General features: G+C 35.2%; 1 protein-coding gene across 1 annotated transcript in view; it reads left to right on the top strand.

The window, feature by feature from the left end:
* Nucleotides 1-19754, top strand: part of Atrx (ATRX chromatin remodeler) — a 235153-nt gene that overhangs the window by 126953 nt on the left and 88446 nt on the right. The window contains 5 exon segments of the mRNA XM_047535184.1: nt 1409-1630; nt 13301-13442; nt 14351-14460; nt 15465-15611; nt 15781-15958. Coding sequence (XP_047391140.1) covers nt 1409-1630; nt 13301-13442; nt 14351-14460; nt 15465-15611; nt 15781-15958 — 799 coding nt within the window.

Here is a 19754-nt window from a genome sequence, read left to right as displayed (position 1 = left end):
TGATTAATTGCCATTCTGACTGGAGAATCTCAGTGTAGTTTTAATTTCTCTAATTGCTAGAGATGTTGAACATTTTTTTAATATACATATATATTTTTTTGTGGTGCTGGGGATTTGAACCCAGGGCCTTGTGCTTGCGAGGCAGGCACTCTGCGAGGTGAGCTATATCCTCAGTTCTTTCATATATTTTTTGACATTCATATTTCTTCTTCTTTGAAGTCTTTGTTCAACTCCTTTGTCCATTTATTGATTGGGTTATTTATTTTTCTGTAGTTAAGTTTTTTGTATATCCTGGGAACTAATGTCTTAATCTGAGGGACAAGTGGTGAAGATTTTCTCCCACTCTGTAGACTCTCTGGTCATGTTCTTGATTGTTTCCTTTGCTGTGAAGAAGCTTTTCAGTTTGATACCATCCCATTTATTGATTCTTGATTTCACTTATTGTGCTTTAGGAGTCTTAATGAGAAAGTCGGTTCCTAAGCCAACATGATAGAGAGTTGGGCCTACTTTTTCTTCTAGTAAATGCAGGGTCTCTGGTTTAATGCCTAGATCTTCGATCCACTAGAGTTGAGTTTTGTACAAGGTGAGAGAGAGGAGTTCAATTTCATTCTATTACATATTGATTTCTAGTTTTCCCAGCACTATTTGTTGAAGAGGCTGTCTTTTCTCCACTGTATGCCTATGGTGCCTTTGTGTAGGATGAGATAACTGTATTTATGTGGATGTGTCTCTGTGTTTTCTATTTTATTCCATTGGTCTTTATGTCTGTTTCAGTGCCAATGCCTATTGCTCTGTAGTATGATTTAAGGCCTGGTATTGGTATAGTTGTTTTTAAATTAGTTTGTTCTTGATAATTTTATTCAGAGTTGAGTCAGGTGAGATCTGAATGAAGTTTTGATTTTCATTTCCCTGATGCTAGGAATGTTGAACTTTTTTCTTTTGCCCACTTATTGATTCGGCTATTTATATTTTTGGTATTTTTTGAGTTCTTTATATATTCTGGATATTGATCTCCTGTTAGATGAGCAACTGACAAAGATCTTTTTCCTTTCTCTTGGCTCTCTTTTCATGCTATTGTTTCCTTTGCTGTAGAAGCTTTAATTTGATGTTGTCCCACTTACAGATTCTTGGTTTTATTTCTTGTGCTTCAGGAGTCTTGTTAAAGAAGTTGTTATGTGTGCTAGTATGTTGGAGTATTGGGCCCATGTTTTCTTGTAGCCTTTGCAAAGTTTCTGGTCTAATTCCTAGGGCTTTGATCCCCTTGTTTTGATATTACTTTATTGTTATGTATATTCTAAAGCTTTTCAGCATGTTTTTGCTCCTTTTCTTGGTATATTACAGAATGTAATATGAAGTTGGTAAATTCTAACAACTGTAGTGTTTACCTTTAATCATTTTAATTCTATAGAGCCATTCTGAAGAAGAAGAAAAAGAAGAGGAGGAGGAAGAGGAGGAGGAGGAGGAAGATGAAAATGATGATTCTAAGTCTCCTGGAAAAGGCAGGAAGAAAATCCGGAAGATTCTTAAAGATGATAAACTGAGAACAGAAACACAAAATGCTCTGAAAGAAGAGGAAGAAAGGCGAAAACGTATTGCTGAGAGGGAGCGTGAGCGAGAGAAATTGAGAGAGGTAACAAACTTATTTCTATTTGATATATGACTTTCATAGATGTCATAGGTATATTTCAGTATTTCATGAGTAGAATATTGTAGTCAACTACAGATTGCTAGTGTAAATTGGTTTTCTTACTTGGCAGTATTTTATGCAATCTGAAAGTCCTCATTAGCCTATTTTAGAATAATTAGGTTCATGAAAGGAGCTGAGATTCTTGAATGTTAACTGAAATAATGGTGGTGTATTGAGTAGGAAAATGTTTAAAAATTACATTTTATATCTCTTAGGGTGGTTTTGATTTGCATTTCTCTTATTACTAGAGATGTTGAACATTTTTCCATATGTTTGTTGATTGCTTGTAGATCTTCTGTGAAGTGTCTATTCATTTCCTTAGCCCATTTGTCGATTGGGTTATTTGCATTCTTGTTGTAGAGTTTTTTGAGTTCTTTATAGATTCTGGAGATTAGTGCTCTATCTGAAGTATGATTGGCAAAGATTTTCTCCCACTCTGTAGGCTCTCTCTTCACATTGCTGATAGTTTCCTTTGCTGAAGAAAGCTATTTAGGGTCCTGGGACCCTGCTCTGCCCTGTCGCCTGGCTATGCGGCCCCTCCTCTGGGCAGCTGGTTGCTCTGAAACCAAGCGCTGTGCTGAGCCACCTCCTCTACGATGCTCCCAGTTGTCTGTGTTCACTGCTTCAGCCGGGGGAGGGGTGTCTCGCCGGGCAATTCTACTTCACAAAGTTCCCTGCATTCCGGACGCCTCCCCAACGGGAGAGACTCACCTGGCGGCTTTGAGTTGGTCCCAAGTCTCTCAATGTCTCCTCTTTTGAATCCTGATTCCTGGAGCAACATGAAATGCAGCCCCCCTCTAGTCTGCCATCTTGAAACACCCCTATAGTACTGTTCTTATTATGTTTAATTACCTTACTTACTAACCAACATGGTAGTGGGTTTAAAAATAGTTGGTATGAATCAGTATCCTAACAAGGTCCAGCTACATACTCTGTTGCATTTGGATGCAATGTCTCTTATCTGTTGGATCTCTAATTTCCCTTTTGTTTTCTCTTTTTTCCCCTTTGAATTCTTCTAATTTGAGGAATCAGATTGTATATAACTTCCTATGTTTAAATTTTGCAAAAATAGGGTGTAGTTTCATTGCCTCCCATATTTCCTTTAAACGTGCAGTTGAATCTAGAGGCCTGATTAGATTTAGTTGTTTTTGGAAGTAATACAGATGGTAATATGTGCCACTTCTTGCATCTCACTAAAAGATACTTTAAATCTGTTATCCTTTTTGTGGTGTTAATTTGTGTGTGTGTGTGTGTAATATTGGGGATTTATCCTTGGGGAAGTCTACCATTGAGTACAACCCAACCCTTTTAAAATTTTCCTTTGAGACAGAGTTCATGTACTCTTAATTGGTTTATCATGTTTACTTTCTAGTTAAATTTATATGCTTATTAAGTAAATACACACCCTTGGTTATAGTCAAATTGTTCTATAAGGGTACATTGAATAAAAGTACTCTTTTATCAGGAGTGTCTTCCTAAGAGGCAAGTGACCTTCAGATTTTGTCTTAGCTATTCCTTGTTGTTTTTACCTGTTTTAAATGTGTTTATAATGCTGTTTTTTAGTTTGTACCTGTGGACATTACTCTTCATATAAAAGTTAAGATTTTAGCTCTCTTCTGCCCATCAAGATCACTTCTTCCTCCCATTTTTCCCTGTAAGGTTGTGTTACAATTCTTTTTTAAAACATAGCATATTCACATTGTACATATTGCAGTATAGCACACAGTCCGCATACACACATGTGCACATAATGTAGATTGTATGGATTAGATTTCTTTGCATGACCTTTTGTTTACTTTTCCTAGCATTACATCTATTATTAATTGGTGATTTTTTTTTTCAGCAGAAGCCCAGAACTTTTCAATAAGTTGAAAAACAGTAGGTAATTGATTCATATTAGTTTTTTTTCCCCTTGGAATTGTCACCAGTATAGCTTTGTTTTCCTACTCTTAATTTGGTTTGCTTGGTCTGCTTTATCTGCTTTCACAATTATTCTGGGAGTTCACTCACCTGTCTCTTGATTTGATTTTGTTTGGAAGATCTATCTAGTGGTGACAGTGGTGCATTAAAGTTGCCCAGAATTATTGTGTTGTGGTCTATGTGATTCCTGAAATTGAGAAGGATTTGTTTGATGTACAGGGATGCACCATTGTTTGGGGCATAAATATTTACTATCGTTATGTCTTCCTGATTTATAGTTCCCTTAAGCAGTATGAAATGTCCTTCTTTATCCCTTCTGACTAACTTTGGCTTCAAGTCCACTTTATCTGATATAAGGATGGAAACCCCCGCTTTTTTACTGAGTCCATGTGCATGGTAGGTTTTTTTCCCATCCTTTCACCTTTAGTCTGTGGATGTCTGTTTCTAGGAAATGAGTCTCTTGCAAGCAGCATATTGTTGGGTCTTTCTTTTTAATCCATTCTGCCAGTCTATGTCTTTTGATTGATGAATTTAGGCCATTATCATTCAGGGTTATTATTGAGATATGATTTGTATTCCCAGTCATTTGGCTTATTTTTGTTTTTTAAGTTGGCTTGGTTTTTCCTTGAGTGGTTTTTCTCTAAGGTAGTTCTTCCCTTTGCTGACCTCCATTATTGTTTTTCATTTCCTTCTCATATTTTGTTGAGAATATTCTGTAGTGCAGGCTTTCTATTTGTAAGTTCTTTTAACTTTTGTTTATCATGGAAGGATTTTATTTCATCTTCAAATCTGAAGGTTAGTTTTGCTGGGTATAGGATTCTTGGTTGGTAACCATGTTCTTTCAGAGCTTGAAATATGTTGGTCCAGGCCCTTCTAGCTTTTAGAGTCTGGGTTGAGAAGTCAGCTGCTATCAGTATTGGTCTCCCCCTACATGTAATCTGATGCTTTTCTCTCGTGGCCTTCAAAATCCTATCTTTATTTTGAATGTTAGGCATTTTCATTATAATGTGCCTTGGTGTGGATCTGTTGTGATTTTGTGCATTTGGTGTTCTGTAAGCCTCTTGTAATTGATTTTCCATTTCATTCTTCAGGTTTGGGAAATTTTCTAATATTATTTCATTGAATAGGTTGTTCATTCCTTTGGTTTGTATCTCTGTGCCTTCCTTAATCCCAATAATTCTTAAATTTGGTCTTTTCATGATGTCCTATAGTTCTTGGAGATTCTGTTCATGATTTCTTACCATCTTCTCTGTTTGGGCAACTTTATTTTCAAGATTAAATATTTTGTCTTCATTGTCTGAGGTTCTGTCTTCCAAGTGGTCTAGTCTTTTGGTGATGCTTTCCATTGAGTTTTTTATTTGGTTTATTGTTTCCTTCATTTCAAGGATTTCCGTTTGGTTTTCTTTGAGAATCTCTATCTCTTTGTTGAAATGATCTTTTGCTTCCTGCAGGTGCTCTTTCAGCTTATTGGTATTATTATTCATTGCCTGTATTTGCTCTCTTATCTCATCCTTTGCTTTGTGAATCATCTTAATCATGTATAATCTGAAGTCCTTTTCTGACATTTCTTCTAACATACTGTCATTGGATTGTATTAATATAGACTCTAGATTTGTTTGGATCATTTTCTTCCCTTGTTTTTTCATGTTGTTCATGTATCTTCCCCTCTAGCAGTGCAGATCTGGGGTATTGCAGATTTCCCCCTATAGGCTTATAGTGGCCCTATAGGTTTCCAAAACCCTTTCTGTAAGGGGAGATCAATATTAGCAGTGCCCAATTCAGACACTATGCAATCCTAGACCAAATAGCCCCTGAAAATGAGCTTCAAGCCTCCAGCAGGCGTCTCAGGATGGGTTTTGCCCCACCTAATGATCGGAGCTAAGGCTTCCATGATTTTCCAAGATGGCTGCTCTGACTTGGAAACATGTTGGCAAATGGGGAGCTACAGCTCAGGGTGTGGCCGTGGTCAGCATGAGGTCCTGGAGGAGGGATGGGGTTGGTCAGGCAGGGGTCCTGGAGGTCGGGTGTGTTTGGTGTGGTTGTGGGATCCTGGAGGCCGGTTGCAATCAGTCGGTCTGGGGTCCCGGTGATAGGGCGCAGTCAGTTGGTCTGGGGGTCCTGGTGGCAGGGAGCAGTCACTCGATGTGAGGGCCCCAGAGGCAGGGAGTGATCGGTTGGGCTGAGGGATGCCTGGAGATGGGGCTCAGTCAGTCCAGCAAGGGGTCCTACGGGCCTGGCTGTTGTCTCAAAATGGCGGTGGTCACGTGATATCAAACCTGCAGCTACTGTAACAGTGAACTTCCAGGCAACAGCAGGCAGCTGGTGCTCCACTGGTGTTCGGCGATCAGTTTGCTGACTGTTGTCAGAGGATCGGGGGTGAACCTCATGCGTTGGGTGATGGATAGGAGTGTCTCTTGATTTGAATCTCTTGTTCCCTGGCTCCTGTGTTTCATTATGAACCTTACTTCCTAGAATTTTTTTTAGATGTAGATGGAGAGAATACATTTATTTATTTAATTGATTAATTTTATGTGGTGCTGAGGATTGAACCCAGTGTCTCACATGTGCTAGGCAAGTACTCTACCACTGAATCACAACCCTAGTCTACTTCCTAGAATTTTTGATGTTGTAGTAAATGGAATTTCAAGTAATGTTAGTGTAATGACCTTGCGTTCAAAGACCTTGCTAAATTTCCTTAATAGTTTTAATAGCTTTTGGACAAATTTTTATCTTTATTTTTTGATAAATTCTTTCAGATTTTCTTCAATTTAGTTTTGTGGTTCATAAAGCAGATCCATTCCTTTCCAAACTATTGATCATTTATTCCTTTCTTTTGGGGGTTGGGTACTAGAGATTGAACTCAGGGGTACTCCAACCCCAAACCACATCCCCAGCACTATTTTGTATGTCATTTAGAGATAGGGTCTCACTGAGTTGCTTAGTGCCTCACTTTTGCTGAGACTGGCTTTGAACTCACGATCCTCCTGCCTCAGCCTCCCAAGCTGCTGGAATTTCAGGCATGCATCACTGTGCCCGGCCATTTATTCCTCTTGAGATTAGAAATAGATGATGAATTTCATCAAATGTTTTTAAATTATCTGTTGTAGTATCCAAGATAATCAGTCTTGTGTTTCAAGAATAAACCTTGCTTGGTCATGGTATACTGTTTCTTTATGTATTGTATATTCTATTTAATAATATTTGAATATAGTTTTTTAAAATATTTTTATTTCTTCTAATTAGTTATACATGACAGTAGAATGCATTTGACACATGAAACATAAATGGAGTACAACTTCTCATTCATCTAGTTGTACATGTTGTAGAGTTATACAGGTCATGTAATCATATATGCACATGAGGTATTAATGTCCAATTCATTCTATCATCCCTACTCCCATGCCCCCTCCCTTCCCTTTGCTCCCCTCTGTCTAGTCCAAAATGCCTGTATTCTTCCCTCTCCACTTTATTGTGAATTAGCATCCACATATCAGAGAAAACATTCAGACTTCGGTTTTTGGGATTGGCTTATTTGCTTAACATAATATTCTCCAGTTCCATCCATTTACTGGCAAATGACATCATTTCATTCTTCTTTATGGCTGAGTAATATTCCTTTGTGTATATATACCACATTTTCTTTATTCATTCATCTGTTGAAGAGTTTCAAGGTTGGTTTCATAGTTTAGCTATCGTGAATTGAGCTGCTGTAAACATTGATGTGGAACAGTGGTCTTTCTGAAAGTATTTTTTCCCCTGAGCAGTTAATCTATAGAGGGGCTTTAAAATATTCAGTTAACCATGTTGTAAAATATTGTGCTGTCATCCGTACTTTGTTGTTCCACTCATGGTGCATCAGCAGAGTAGAATCAGTATAATTCTTTGGGGCCCTAGGATTTTCAGAATGGTGAGTGAGCATTTGCAATAAATTAGTGTCACCAACTTCATTAGCCTCTAATGAGATTCAGCCTTTCCTTTGAAACTTTGAAGCCAGTCATTGACTTCTCTCTGTTGAAGAAGGCTAGATGCAATTTTCATTCAATTGAAGCTATTTTATAAGCATTGAAAATCTGTTGTTCATTATAGCTAATTTGTCTTAGCTAGATTTTCTGTTTAACTTCCTGCCGTTTCTACCTTAGAACTAACTGCTTCACCTTGCATTTTTTATTTTAGAGAAAATGGATTATTTCCTTATACCTCATGAATCAGTCTCTGGTAGCTTCAATCTTTTTACATTTCCTTACCTCTCAGCCTTCATAGAATAGAGTTAGCCCCTTGCTCTTAATTAGTCTTTGTCTTAAGGGAATGTTGTGACTGGTTTGATCATCTGTCTAGATCACTGAAACTTTCTCCATATCAGCAATAAGACTGTTTCACTTTGTTATCACTTGTATTTTCACTTAACTAGCACTTCTTGTTTCTTTCAAAGAGTTTTTCTTTTCTATTTATTGCTTGGCTAACTTTTCAGTTTGTTTTAACAGGAGTTCTAATAGCTTTTGACCTATTTCATCTTTTAACATGCTTTCCTCGTTAAGCTTAATCATTTCTAACTTTCAATTTACAGTAATAGGTGTTTAATTCTTTCACTTAAACATTTAAAGGCGATTGTAGGGTAATTAATTGACCTAATTTCAGTATTGTTGCATCTCTTGAAATAGGGAAGCCCAAGGAGAAGTAAAGACATAGGAGTGGCCATGTGGAGGACCAGTCAGAACATACACATCATTTTTTGAATAAATTCACCATACTATATAAATGTAGTTCATAGTGCTCTAAACCAAGGAAATAGTAATATTCATGATTACTGGAGATGCATGATACAGTAGAAAGATCCTTATGCTTTCTCTGTTTTGGGGAGCTCAGACCGAATTGGGTAAGACATCTTTGGTGGTGGTGGGAAGAAAACATAAAAAGGGAAGAAAAAGATTACGGAACATCTTTTTGCCATAATAGGTATAATAATAATGGAAGCATTTAATGTATTGCAAGAATTACCAAAATGTGACACAGAAATATGAAGTGTTGGTGGAAAATGACACGAAGAGATTTGTTAATGCAGGGATACCACCAACCTTCAATTTGTAAAAAAATCATAGTATAGTAAAGGGCTAAAGCAGTAAGCATAGTAAAATGTCTATGCGTGTGTTTACTAGATTTAGCCTTCTACATTTGTTTTGTGGTCTCTTTTAAGTTTATCCTACTTCTAGTTCTTTGAGCTTCCTGAATTTATTTGTACATCTATATTTGTAGATGTTTTCAAGTTTGAGGAATTTCAGTCTGTATTTCCTTAAATAATAATTGCTTTTTTTTTTTTTTCTCCTTTTGGAATTGTCTGCCTGCTGATGGTTTCCCTCAAGTCCCTTTATCTGCTTTTATCTACTTCATAAATTTAATTTTGCAATAGTGGGGATTGAGCACAGGGACACCAGACTCCACCCCCTGCCATCCATCCATCTTATTTATTTATTTATTTATGAATGATACCAGGGATTGAATGCACAGGTTCTTTATCCACTGGGCCACATCTTCAGCCATTTTTATTTTTTTCATTTTGAAATAGAGTCTTACTAAGTTGCTTAGGGCCTCACTAAGATGCTGAGGCTGGCTTTGTACTTGTAATCCCTTTCTTTTTTTTTTTTTTTTTTTTTTAATTTTGAGATAGGATCTCCCTAAGTGGCAAAGGCTGATCTAAATCTTGTGTTTCTCCTGCTTCAGCCTCTGGAATTGTTGGGATTACATACATGTACCACCTACCATGCCTGGATATCTTTCTTTTTTTTCTTCATTTTCCTTTTTTCCTGTTTATCAGAGTTACTAATTACAGTTTCCTTTTTTGTGTTTGATTCTTCTGTCCACTTAAATCTGTTGTCAATCCTCTTAAATTTTTATTTTAATTATTATTATTTTTACTTCATAATTTGTTTTGTTCCTTTTTATAATTTTTCCTTCTTGTTTTATGCATACATTATGTTCCTGACTTTTTTTCCTTTATTTTGTTTGTGTGTTTTTGCGGGGAGATTGTTTTTGGTTTTTGTCCATTGTTTCCTATACCTGTTTTAGCATATTTCAGAGTTGCTTTAATGTCTTTGAGTCTATCCCTGGTTTTCCTCAGGGATAGTTTTGTTAATTCTTTTTTATAGGTCATGTTTTCCTATTTTGTTGTTTACCATGTGATTTTTTTAAGTTGCAGATTGAGCTTTTGACCATTATAATTTGATAACTCTGTCATGTTCTCTCTCTTTACAAGGGAGGTTTAATAATACATTTTAGTGGCCCTGTTGTTGTAGGGCTCCCAAGGTTACTTTCTTTCTTTCTTTTTTTTTTGTACCAGGGATTGAATTCTGAGACACTCAATCACTGAGCCACATCACCATCCCTGTTTTGTATTTTATTTAGAGAGAATGTCCCACTGAGTTGCTTAGCACCTTGCTTTTGCTAAGGGTTACTTTTTAAAGAGTTTTTCTTATTGTGTGTCATTACTGATGGTATCTGTATTTCATTAATGTCTAACTGATGTTTTGAAAGAGATTTCTTTGAATGCCTTGATATTTGCCAGTCTTCCTAGATTGAGTTTGTTCAGGAGCATTCCTTCAGTCCTTAGCTGGGCCTGAACTGAACACAAAAGATCAGCTGGAGGGAAAAATTTCAGTTCTTTATAGCTGTTTTCTGAGCATGTATTTTACCTTGTTATACACATGATTTTCCGAATTATCTCCTATACATGAATGCTTTTCAATGTCCTAAATTCCAAAAGTATGTCACCCCATCTCCTCTATGCTTTAAGATGTATTTTGTATTTATCTACCTGTAATGTCTTGCCCCATTTTTCTGTGGATCTATAGTTACTTGGCATCTTTTAAAAACTAGTGTCTGCCATTTTTCTTATTATAGTTCTGATTTAGGTGAGATTATTATGTCAGTCCTTCTATTGTCCTACAGATGGGTTAGAACACATATACTCAGTAATTTGCAAATAAGGCCTGCTTTGTTCCCTGCAGGGTGGTGATGGTTTAAGAGTAAAACCATCAGCTTTCTTGGGAGGTGGTGGGTTAAGGAGAGTAAAAATGCCATAAAAACATTCCTTCGATTTTGAAGTTGGATTTTTCTTGATTGATCATTTGCTTGGTCCCTCCTGTTATTGAGATCCCTGATAAAATTGGTTCAGAAAGCTTTTTCTTATTTAACATTTCTGTGTGGGAACTAGATATTGGAACTTTCTTCTAGTCCATCATTTTGTTAATGTTTACCTTTTCATTTCCGTTTTGAAAAATGTTTTTCTTTGATACAGAAATCTGAGTTGATGGATACCCATCTTTCTTCTTTTAGTTCCTCTGTATATTATGTGTCCATTTCAGTCTTTTTTTTTTTTTTTGGATGCTGGGGATGGAACCCAGGGCCTTGTGCTTGCAAAGCAAGCACTCTACCGACTGAGCTATTTCCCCAGCCCCCTCCATTTCAGTCTTTTAAAGGGCTTTCTCTGGTTAGGTCTAACCCTCTTTGAAGAATATCTGTTGTCATTAAATCAGAATCAATGATTAATAGCCAAATTATGAGAATGATCTACCATCATATTTACAAGTCTCAGACACTTAAGAGGAAGGGATTGTACAGGGTGTATATAAAAATGGATGGAAATCTTTGGGCCATGTTTTGGTTTGCCTACCATACCTTAGAAAGAGGACAAGGCACTGTTTTCTAATGTCTTTGCCCCAGTGATATGCAGCCAGTACACATTCATGCTAGGGTACAATAGTGAAAAGTTAGTCTTTGCCAGCCTTGTTTTGTCTCCATAAATGGCCATTGCAAGGGTCATTAGTAATATTTCCCAGGTTATAAATGCAGAAACTAAAGGTAAGTGTTTACCCAGAATGATGAAAGGGAATTCTGATCTAAATAGACAGTGTCAGTTATACTTCAGTATACTCTGTCCTGTTGTTGATCTTCATTTGTGTATCACTTAAAATTTCATGTAAAGTACACATTCAGATAATTTATTAGAAATCTGTGACTTAATTTATAATTTTTATATTTGATAATATTGTGTTAGTGATAATATAAAAAAGAGAGATCATCATTTTAAGGAGGAATTTACCAATACTTATAAGTGGCATCACAAACTTTCTTAATGTTTACTTCAAAGTAATTTATAGGATTTCAGGAGTTGGAGAATGGGCCAGGAGGTTGTCAGTAAAACAAAAGTCTTCATGATTTGATATTTTTGAAGATGAGTGATGGGCAATAGAGTTGATTAATTTATTCTCTCTTCTTTTGTATTTATTTTACAACTTGTGTATCCAACCTGAATAATTTAGTTTGTTTCTAGTTAAAATTGTAAATAAGAAAAACATAGTAGCTAAAGATTTATTCATTAGACATGATAATGGTTATAATTTAAAATCATGAGTCTATATATCTTTTCATAAAATCATTATTCATACAAGCATTTCCTCTGTTAAAGTAGTGTTTTGGAATGGTTAAGAGCTTGGATTTTTGGAGGCCAGTTTTCTGGGCACAAATCTTATTATCATCATAATTAATGGTTGTGTGAACTTGCGTGAGTTACTTTACTTCTCTTTCCCACAGTTTTTTTTTTTTCCCATTTGTGAAATGGAAATAGGTGAACTACTTTGCACAGTTACTGAATGCAATATGTAAGGAATAGTAATTAGGATAAGGCAGCTAAAACATATATGTATACATACATACCTGTGTGTGTATGCATGTTTAAGTTTTCTTTTTGTTTCTTCCTTTTTTGTGGTTCTGGGGATCAAATTAAGACCCTCATGCATGCTAGCAAATATGCTGCCACTGACCTATAATAATCTCAGCCCCCAAGTTTTCTTTTAAATAAGGAATTTAAGATAATTACTTCCTTTTTGTGATTAGATTGTATCTTATTGTCATGGTTTTTGAGCCTGTGGTTCTGAAACTGCTGTTTCTAAATGTTTTGCCCTCTCACAATACATGTTTATAATGTTTTTCATTGGGAGTTATATTGACATGGAGTGGGACAGTTCTTTTGGGGACTTCACATTGTGGGGATGTGTTTTTTTGTTTGTTCCTTTGGTACCAGGGATTTAACCCAGGGTTACTTAACACAGGGCCACATCCCCAGCCCTTTTTAAATGTTTTATTTAGAGAGAGGGGCTCGCTACATTGCTGAGGCTGGCTTTGAACTCGCTATCCTCCTACCTTAGCCTCCTGAGCCCCTGGGTTTTCAAGCGTGTGTCACCATGCCTGGCAGGATGTTGACTTTTATATTTGCCTTTTGCTTCTCTACATTTATTACCAGCCATGACCACTTCTTGTGAGAACCTTAAATGCCCTCACATTTTCAGGTATCCTATAGAATAGAAATTTCCCTGGTTGGGAATCACATCTGTATTCACATTATGATGGTGGTGCCATTGAATAGTTGGAACACTTCTTTTCTCACATTTCTACCTAAGGTATATTGAGGTTTCGTGGTTGAGAACCGTTAAGCCAAATTACTGGCTTTATTAAAGTGATTTCAAGTTCTGTAGAGGTTGTTGATTTTGGAAAACATAAACCTGGTTTCTATCCTGGCCTTATTGAACCCCAAAATATTAGATGTATATGTACTTTAGAAAATCTCCCTTGGTTAAACTGATACTCCACCATTACTTGAAAGATTTCTATGCGCTTAACTATCAACAGTTTTCTTTTTTGTAGGTGATAGAAATTGAAGATGCTTCACCTACTAAGTGTCCAATAACAACCAAATTGGTTCTAGATGAAGATGAAGAAACCAAAGAACCTTTAGTGCAGGTTCATAGAAATATGGTTATCAAATTGAAACCCCACCAAGTAGATGGTAAGAAACTATTAGGTGATTCATTCACTTTAACTTAAATTTTACCAATATTTGGTTGTTTCCTGCGTGTCTCACATGCTGCTAAGCACTGGAGATATGCTGGTGAGCAAAAATAACATGATCACTGTCCTTATAGAGCTTGTAAGCAAATGAAGAAGAAAAAACTTTTGTGATTGCAAACACAATGAATGTTATAATTGGGAAGAATTGGTACTTACAAATGTCTATATATTACAAGTGAATTTCACTTGTTCTGTAGAGGTTGGGTAAGGGGGCTAGGAAGTGGTATGATTACCTTAAAGCATTCTTTGGGAATTCCTTTCAGCATCTTCAGGTATATTTTAAATTAATATTCCTGTACTGTTGTTAGAAAACTGCTCAACTATAACTGTCTTCTTGGAGTGGAATCAGTAAATTAGTTTTGAGTATGTATGTGGATTAATTCATAAGGTAAATTCTACATGAAATCTACTTCTTGAGATGCTGGCCCCATTTCTTGCTTCATCTTTTCTGTTGAATAGAGAGAGAAATAATGAATTCTGTTTTTGCTCCCACTGATTGGCTTTGTATACTTTAAAGTATATTTGATAGGAAGCTGTTTCATCTTTGGATAAAGTTTCTGTTTCATTCAAAGTAAAGTATTTTATATATTTTTGTACCATTCTTGCGTATAGAGTATATCTGTTTTGATAACTTAGATAATGTGAATGTAAGAGTCATCCTGTTATGTGCTTGTGTCTTATTTCTTATTTACCTTAGCAGAGAAATCATTGTATTTAATTATTTTTAACTCTTGAGTATTTTGTTAATGCTATTTCTTAGAAGTTTTGGTTATTTTTGATGTGATTATATGGGAAGAGGTTTAATTTGGACCTTTAAATATAACTTAATGAAGCTGTCATCTTTAGGTGTTCAGTTTATGTGGGATTGCTGTTGTGAGTCTGTGAAAAAGACAAAGAAATCTCCAGGTTCAGGATGCATTCTTGCCCATTGCATGGGACTTGGTAAGACTTTACAGGTAAGAATAAAGAATATGAATATATCTTCTTTTTTTGCTTATATTAATTTGGCTTCTACATTAACACTGGATTCCGTTATGTTCTATATAATATTGTAGGAACTGGAGAGAAAGCAGTAAAAATAACAAAATTCCTCTCAATATATTATATTCTAGCAGAAAATAAAATAAGAAATTTGTGTTTTTAGATAATAAGTGTTAAAATGATGCTAATAATATAATAAACATTGAAAGTTAAGGAAGACATCTTTAAAAAAGGGTAAGTTTGAGCAGAAATAATAATGAGATAAGGAGGTAGGATTACAGATATGGCCCACAACAGCTGTCAAGACCCTGTGGGAGAAGTTAACTTCTTTTACTTAAAACTTTTAACATTCTATTGGACTTCAGTTGTAGCTCAGTGCGTTGTGCTTGCCTAGCATGTGGAAGTCCCTGGGTTTAATACTCAGCACCACATAAAAAAATAAATAAAGTTCTAAAAAAATAGTCTGTAATGCCACAGTAATGAGAACATAAAGTATTTTTCACCATTAAAATTACTTCATTTCTAGGGTTAGGGGTAGTGGCAGGAGTTGTAGCAGAGGTGTGAAACTATTATATAGATTATTTCCAGAGGTGGGTAATTATTATAGATTCACTCAGAACATGTTTAATGGAAAAGTACTGTATAATGTAATTGTATTCCAAATTGGCAGTGATATTTTCTGAAAGGCTTTTGGGACATTCTGTGAAGATCAGGGCCTTTGTTTTGATGTGAGAACATTATATATTATTTTTATCAATCACAATATTATGGTGCTTTAGAGTTAAAAGGACCTTATATATTTATTAGTCAAACCTTTTCAGTTTACTAATATATTTCTTTCCCTATACCTGGTTTGGAAATTATGACCTTTTAGTTGGTTGGTTTACTGTTTAAAGCAAAACAGAACTTAAGTTGGAAGATTTCTTAAATTTTTGTGGATATTTAAACAAAGGTAGCAACTTAATTTGTTTTCTTGTAGGTTGTAAGTTTTCTTCATACAGTTCTTTTGTGTGACAAATTGGATTTCAGCACAGCTTTAGTGGTTTGTCCTCTTAATACTGCTTTGAATTGGATGAATGAATTTGAGAAGTGGCAAGAAGGATTAAAAGATGATGAGAAGCTCGAGGTATCATGTTTAAATGTCTTCCATTATTAAGATATTTGCATGAAATTCATATAGTAAAAGAAAGATTTTAAATTATCAATAATGTTTTTTACAAACATTTTAATGAGAAACTTTAGTAGTCATACACTTTTAATAGGTACTTTCCAAAATCTTTATTTTCTCACTAAAGGTCTCTGAATTAGCAACTGTGAAACGTCCTCAGGAGAGAAGCTATATGCTGCAGAGGTGGCAAGAAGATGGTGGTGTTATGATCATAGGGTATGAGATGTACAGAAATCTTGCTCAAGGAAGGAATGTGAAGAGTCGTAAACTTAAAGAAATATTTAATAAAGCTTTGGTTGATCCAGGTAAATTATTAACTTGTACTGATATGAAGAAGCAAGTTGAAAAAATATATTTGCATATATTTTATTTAGCAACTAGTAGTTAAGCAGTGACCAAGTAGCTAGTTTTCATTGTGTTCATTCTTCAGGCTTTTGCCTTCTTTTTGTTTCTTAAAATCAAGTGACATTACAACATGAAAAAAAAATCACCCTTGATATTGATAGGTGTTCAGGATTTATTTGCTAAGTCTGGAATTTTCAGGTGAGACTTTATAAACAAAAGTGCATCAGGTGCCTGTGTCACAGTTGATTCTTCCAACTGTTTGAACATTAGATGATAACAAGAACTCTCTCTATGCTCTGAAAACAGTTCTTAAATCTCTCTTCAAACTTTGTGTCATCAGAAGCATTGCTGCTTGCTCCTGTCTTTTAAATGGCCACCAGTATAGAAAGTTAATATTTGCAATACTGTTGATCCTTATTAACAGTAATCTGATATGAGAACCAATTATTTGATTTCTATAGATCACTTGGAAAAATGGCAAATTGAACTATGTGCAAAACAAAAATTAATCTAAAATTATTAATTTATTTGTATAATTTTTTCCTCTTCAAATTTTATCTTGTCCTATTACTTCAAGACACTATAGGCTTTATGTTTGTTCAGAAAGGCTGGGTAGCTGGGTGCAGTTGTGCATACCCTTAACCCAAGATTTGTAGGAGACTGTCGCAGGAGGATCAGAAGATCAAGGCCAGCCTTATCAACATAGTGAGACACCTCCCCACCCCCAAATAATGTGTGTGTGTGTTTGTCTGTGTCTTTCTGTCTGTCTGGATATGTAACTCAGTGGTAAAGTGTCCCTGGGTTCAATATCCAATCCCCCCGCTGCCAAATAATAATGTCTGGGTAACTATCACTGTCCAAGTTAATAGTAGTCTTTAGAATTCATGGCTTGCCTCTTTCTCTTTCAAAAGATGATGTAATTAATATGCACAAAAGTAACTGCCATTGTAAGTCTAATAATTACATTATCTTTTTACCATGATCAAATTGGATGTGTAAAAATCTTATAGTTTATACTTTTTTGCTGCAGTTTTTTATTCTAATTAGTATACATGATAGGGGAGTTTTGACATACCATACATAAATGAAGTATAAGTTCTTATTTTTCTGGTTGTACATGATGTGGAATTACACTGATCATATAGTCATATATTCATATAGGATAATAATGTCCAAGTCATTCTACTGTCCTTCCTACTCCCACACCCCTTTCCCTCCCTTTACTCCCCTCTGCCTAACCTAAAGTACCTCTATTCTTCCCTAACCCGCCACTCTTATTGTGAATTAGCATCTGCATATTAGAAAAAACATTCAGTCTTTGTATTTTTGGGGTGGGGGACTGACTTATTTTAGTTAGTATGATGTTCTCCATCTTCATCCATTTACTCGTAAATGCCATAATTTCATTCTTTAAGGTTGAGTAATATTCCATTGTGTATATATACCACATTTTCTTTATCCATTCATCTGTCAAAAGGTATCTAAGTTGGTTCATAGTTTTAAGTATTGTGAATTGAGGTACTATAAACATTGATGTGGCTGCATCACTATAGTGAGCTGATTTTAATTCCTTTGGGTATAAACTGATGAGTGGGATAGCTGGGTCAAATGGAAGTTCCATTCCAAGTTTTCTGAGGAATCTCCATACTGCTTTCCAGAGTGGTTGCACCAATTTGCAGTCCAGCAATATATGAGTGAGTGTACCTTTTCCCTCACATCCTTGCCAATATTTATTGTTGCTTGTATCTTGATAATTACCATTCTGACTGAAATGAGATGAAATCTAGTTTTGATTTGCATTTCTTTAATTGCTAGAGATGTTGAACATTTTTTCATGTATTTGTTGATCGATTGTATATCATCTGTGAAGTGTCTGTTTAGTCCCTTAGCCCATTTATTGATTGGGTTATTATTTTTTTGCTGCAGTTATTTAACTTTATTTTAAATCAGAAAACAGTAAAACAAAGCATTTTTACAAACACCTGAGGACTGTTCAACTGGGCACAGCATCTTCATACAAACAATTTGAAAGAAGATCAAGTTTAAGAAAGAATCTAGTCTTAAGAGAAATAACGTAAATGAAAGGAACCTTTAAATAAGTGCAGTCTTACCTGAAGTAGATTTGGTTTTCTAAAAAGAAAAAGTACATTATTGCCCTGGTGAACTTTTTATTGGCATTTACAGGAAATGGCTAATACTTCTATTACTGATTCTTACAGCTTATAAACATTATACCAAAGTTATGCAAAGTTATAACAAACATATAGTACCATTCCTCTTTGAAGTTCTGAGAAAATAAAGCCCCAAACAGTAAGTCAGAACTAATGTATCTTTCAAAATGTAGCAGAGTACCTCAGAACTAATAAAATTAATTAGAAATATTGCATTGGATTGAGAATGTTTCTGCATGGAAACTAGTCTGTGGATTGTTTCTTATCACCTGAAGAGTAAGCCAGGAGATATTGTTGATAGAAAATGATACACGTATTTTTTAAGGAATAAGAACCTCTAACTGTATTTATAATTCATTAATACTCTGTGGCAGTGCAAAGTACCATATTAAATTCAAAAGAAAACATTTACTTATATGCATAGTCTATACCTACAGGTATAGTATATAAATATGGTGAAATAGCCATATGATGAATAAACACATACAATAAAATATATATATATATATTTTAATATTTGGACACAGGTATTTTGATAAAGAGATGTGTGAAATGAATGTATAGTTAATGTCTAAACCTAGCAAAAATATAGAAAGTTTTAAAATAACAGGTATTTATTGAAAGTTTTTTTTGGGGGGCAGATTACTGGGGATTGAATGCAGGGGCACTGAACCACTGAGCCATATCCCCAGCCCTATTTTGTATTTTATTTAGAGACAGGGTTTCACTCAGTTGTTTAGCACCTTGCCTTTACTAAGGCTGGCTTTGAACTCATGAACCTCCTGCCTCAGCCTCCCAAATCACTGGGATTAAAGGCATGCACCACTGTGCCTGTCTACTTGAAAGAAATTTAATCTGACTCCATTCAAACCACTCTTTTAGTATGAACATCTGTGCAAAATGATCATTCTATCTGTCCTGTTGTTATAAAAAATTTCAAAAACAGATAACACTTTATGAAGATTATAAGCTTCTTTTTTTCCCTTTAACTATGAATAAAAACCATACCAAGAGAACTAATCACAGAAAAAAATAATTTATATGGCTACTCCCTTTCTAGAAATAGAAAAACTTGAACAGAACAGTGTAGAATTAGACAGACAAAATATTTGAGAAACAGATGATAGCTACAGGTACATATTTATATTCTCTTCCGTGAACAAATTATTTTCCATTTAATTATGGAAACTGTTAAGTCCCCAATATTTTTCCCTTTGGGATTTAACTGTTTTGGTTCTAGATATAAAGATTACCCAAAATCAAAGGTTTTTCTCTGTTTACTGAATGAAGTGTATTTGTATACAGTGAAAGTAATAAAAATACAAAGAATGTATTGCTTTTCAGAGTGGTTGCACCAATTTGCAGTCTCAACAGCAATGTTGTATGAGTGTAGCATCCCCCCCCCCACATCCTTGCCAACACCCATTATTGCTTGTATTCTTCATAATGGCCATTCTAACTGGAATGAGATGAAATCGTAGAGTCATTTTGATTTGCATTTCTCTAATTGCTAGAGATGTTCAATATTTTTTTCATACATTTGTTGATTGATTGTATTTCTTCTGTGTAGTGTCTGTTCAGTCCC

This window comes from Sciurus carolinensis, chromosome X (genome assembly GCF_902686445.1).
Source record: "Sciurus carolinensis chromosome X, mSciCar1.2, whole genome shotgun sequence".
Taxonomy (NCBI): domain Eukaryota; kingdom Metazoa; phylum Chordata; class Mammalia; order Rodentia; family Sciuridae; genus Sciurus; species Sciurus carolinensis.
Note: the sequence above shows the minus strand (reverse complement) of the source record. Positions and strands in the feature narration are given on the sequence as shown.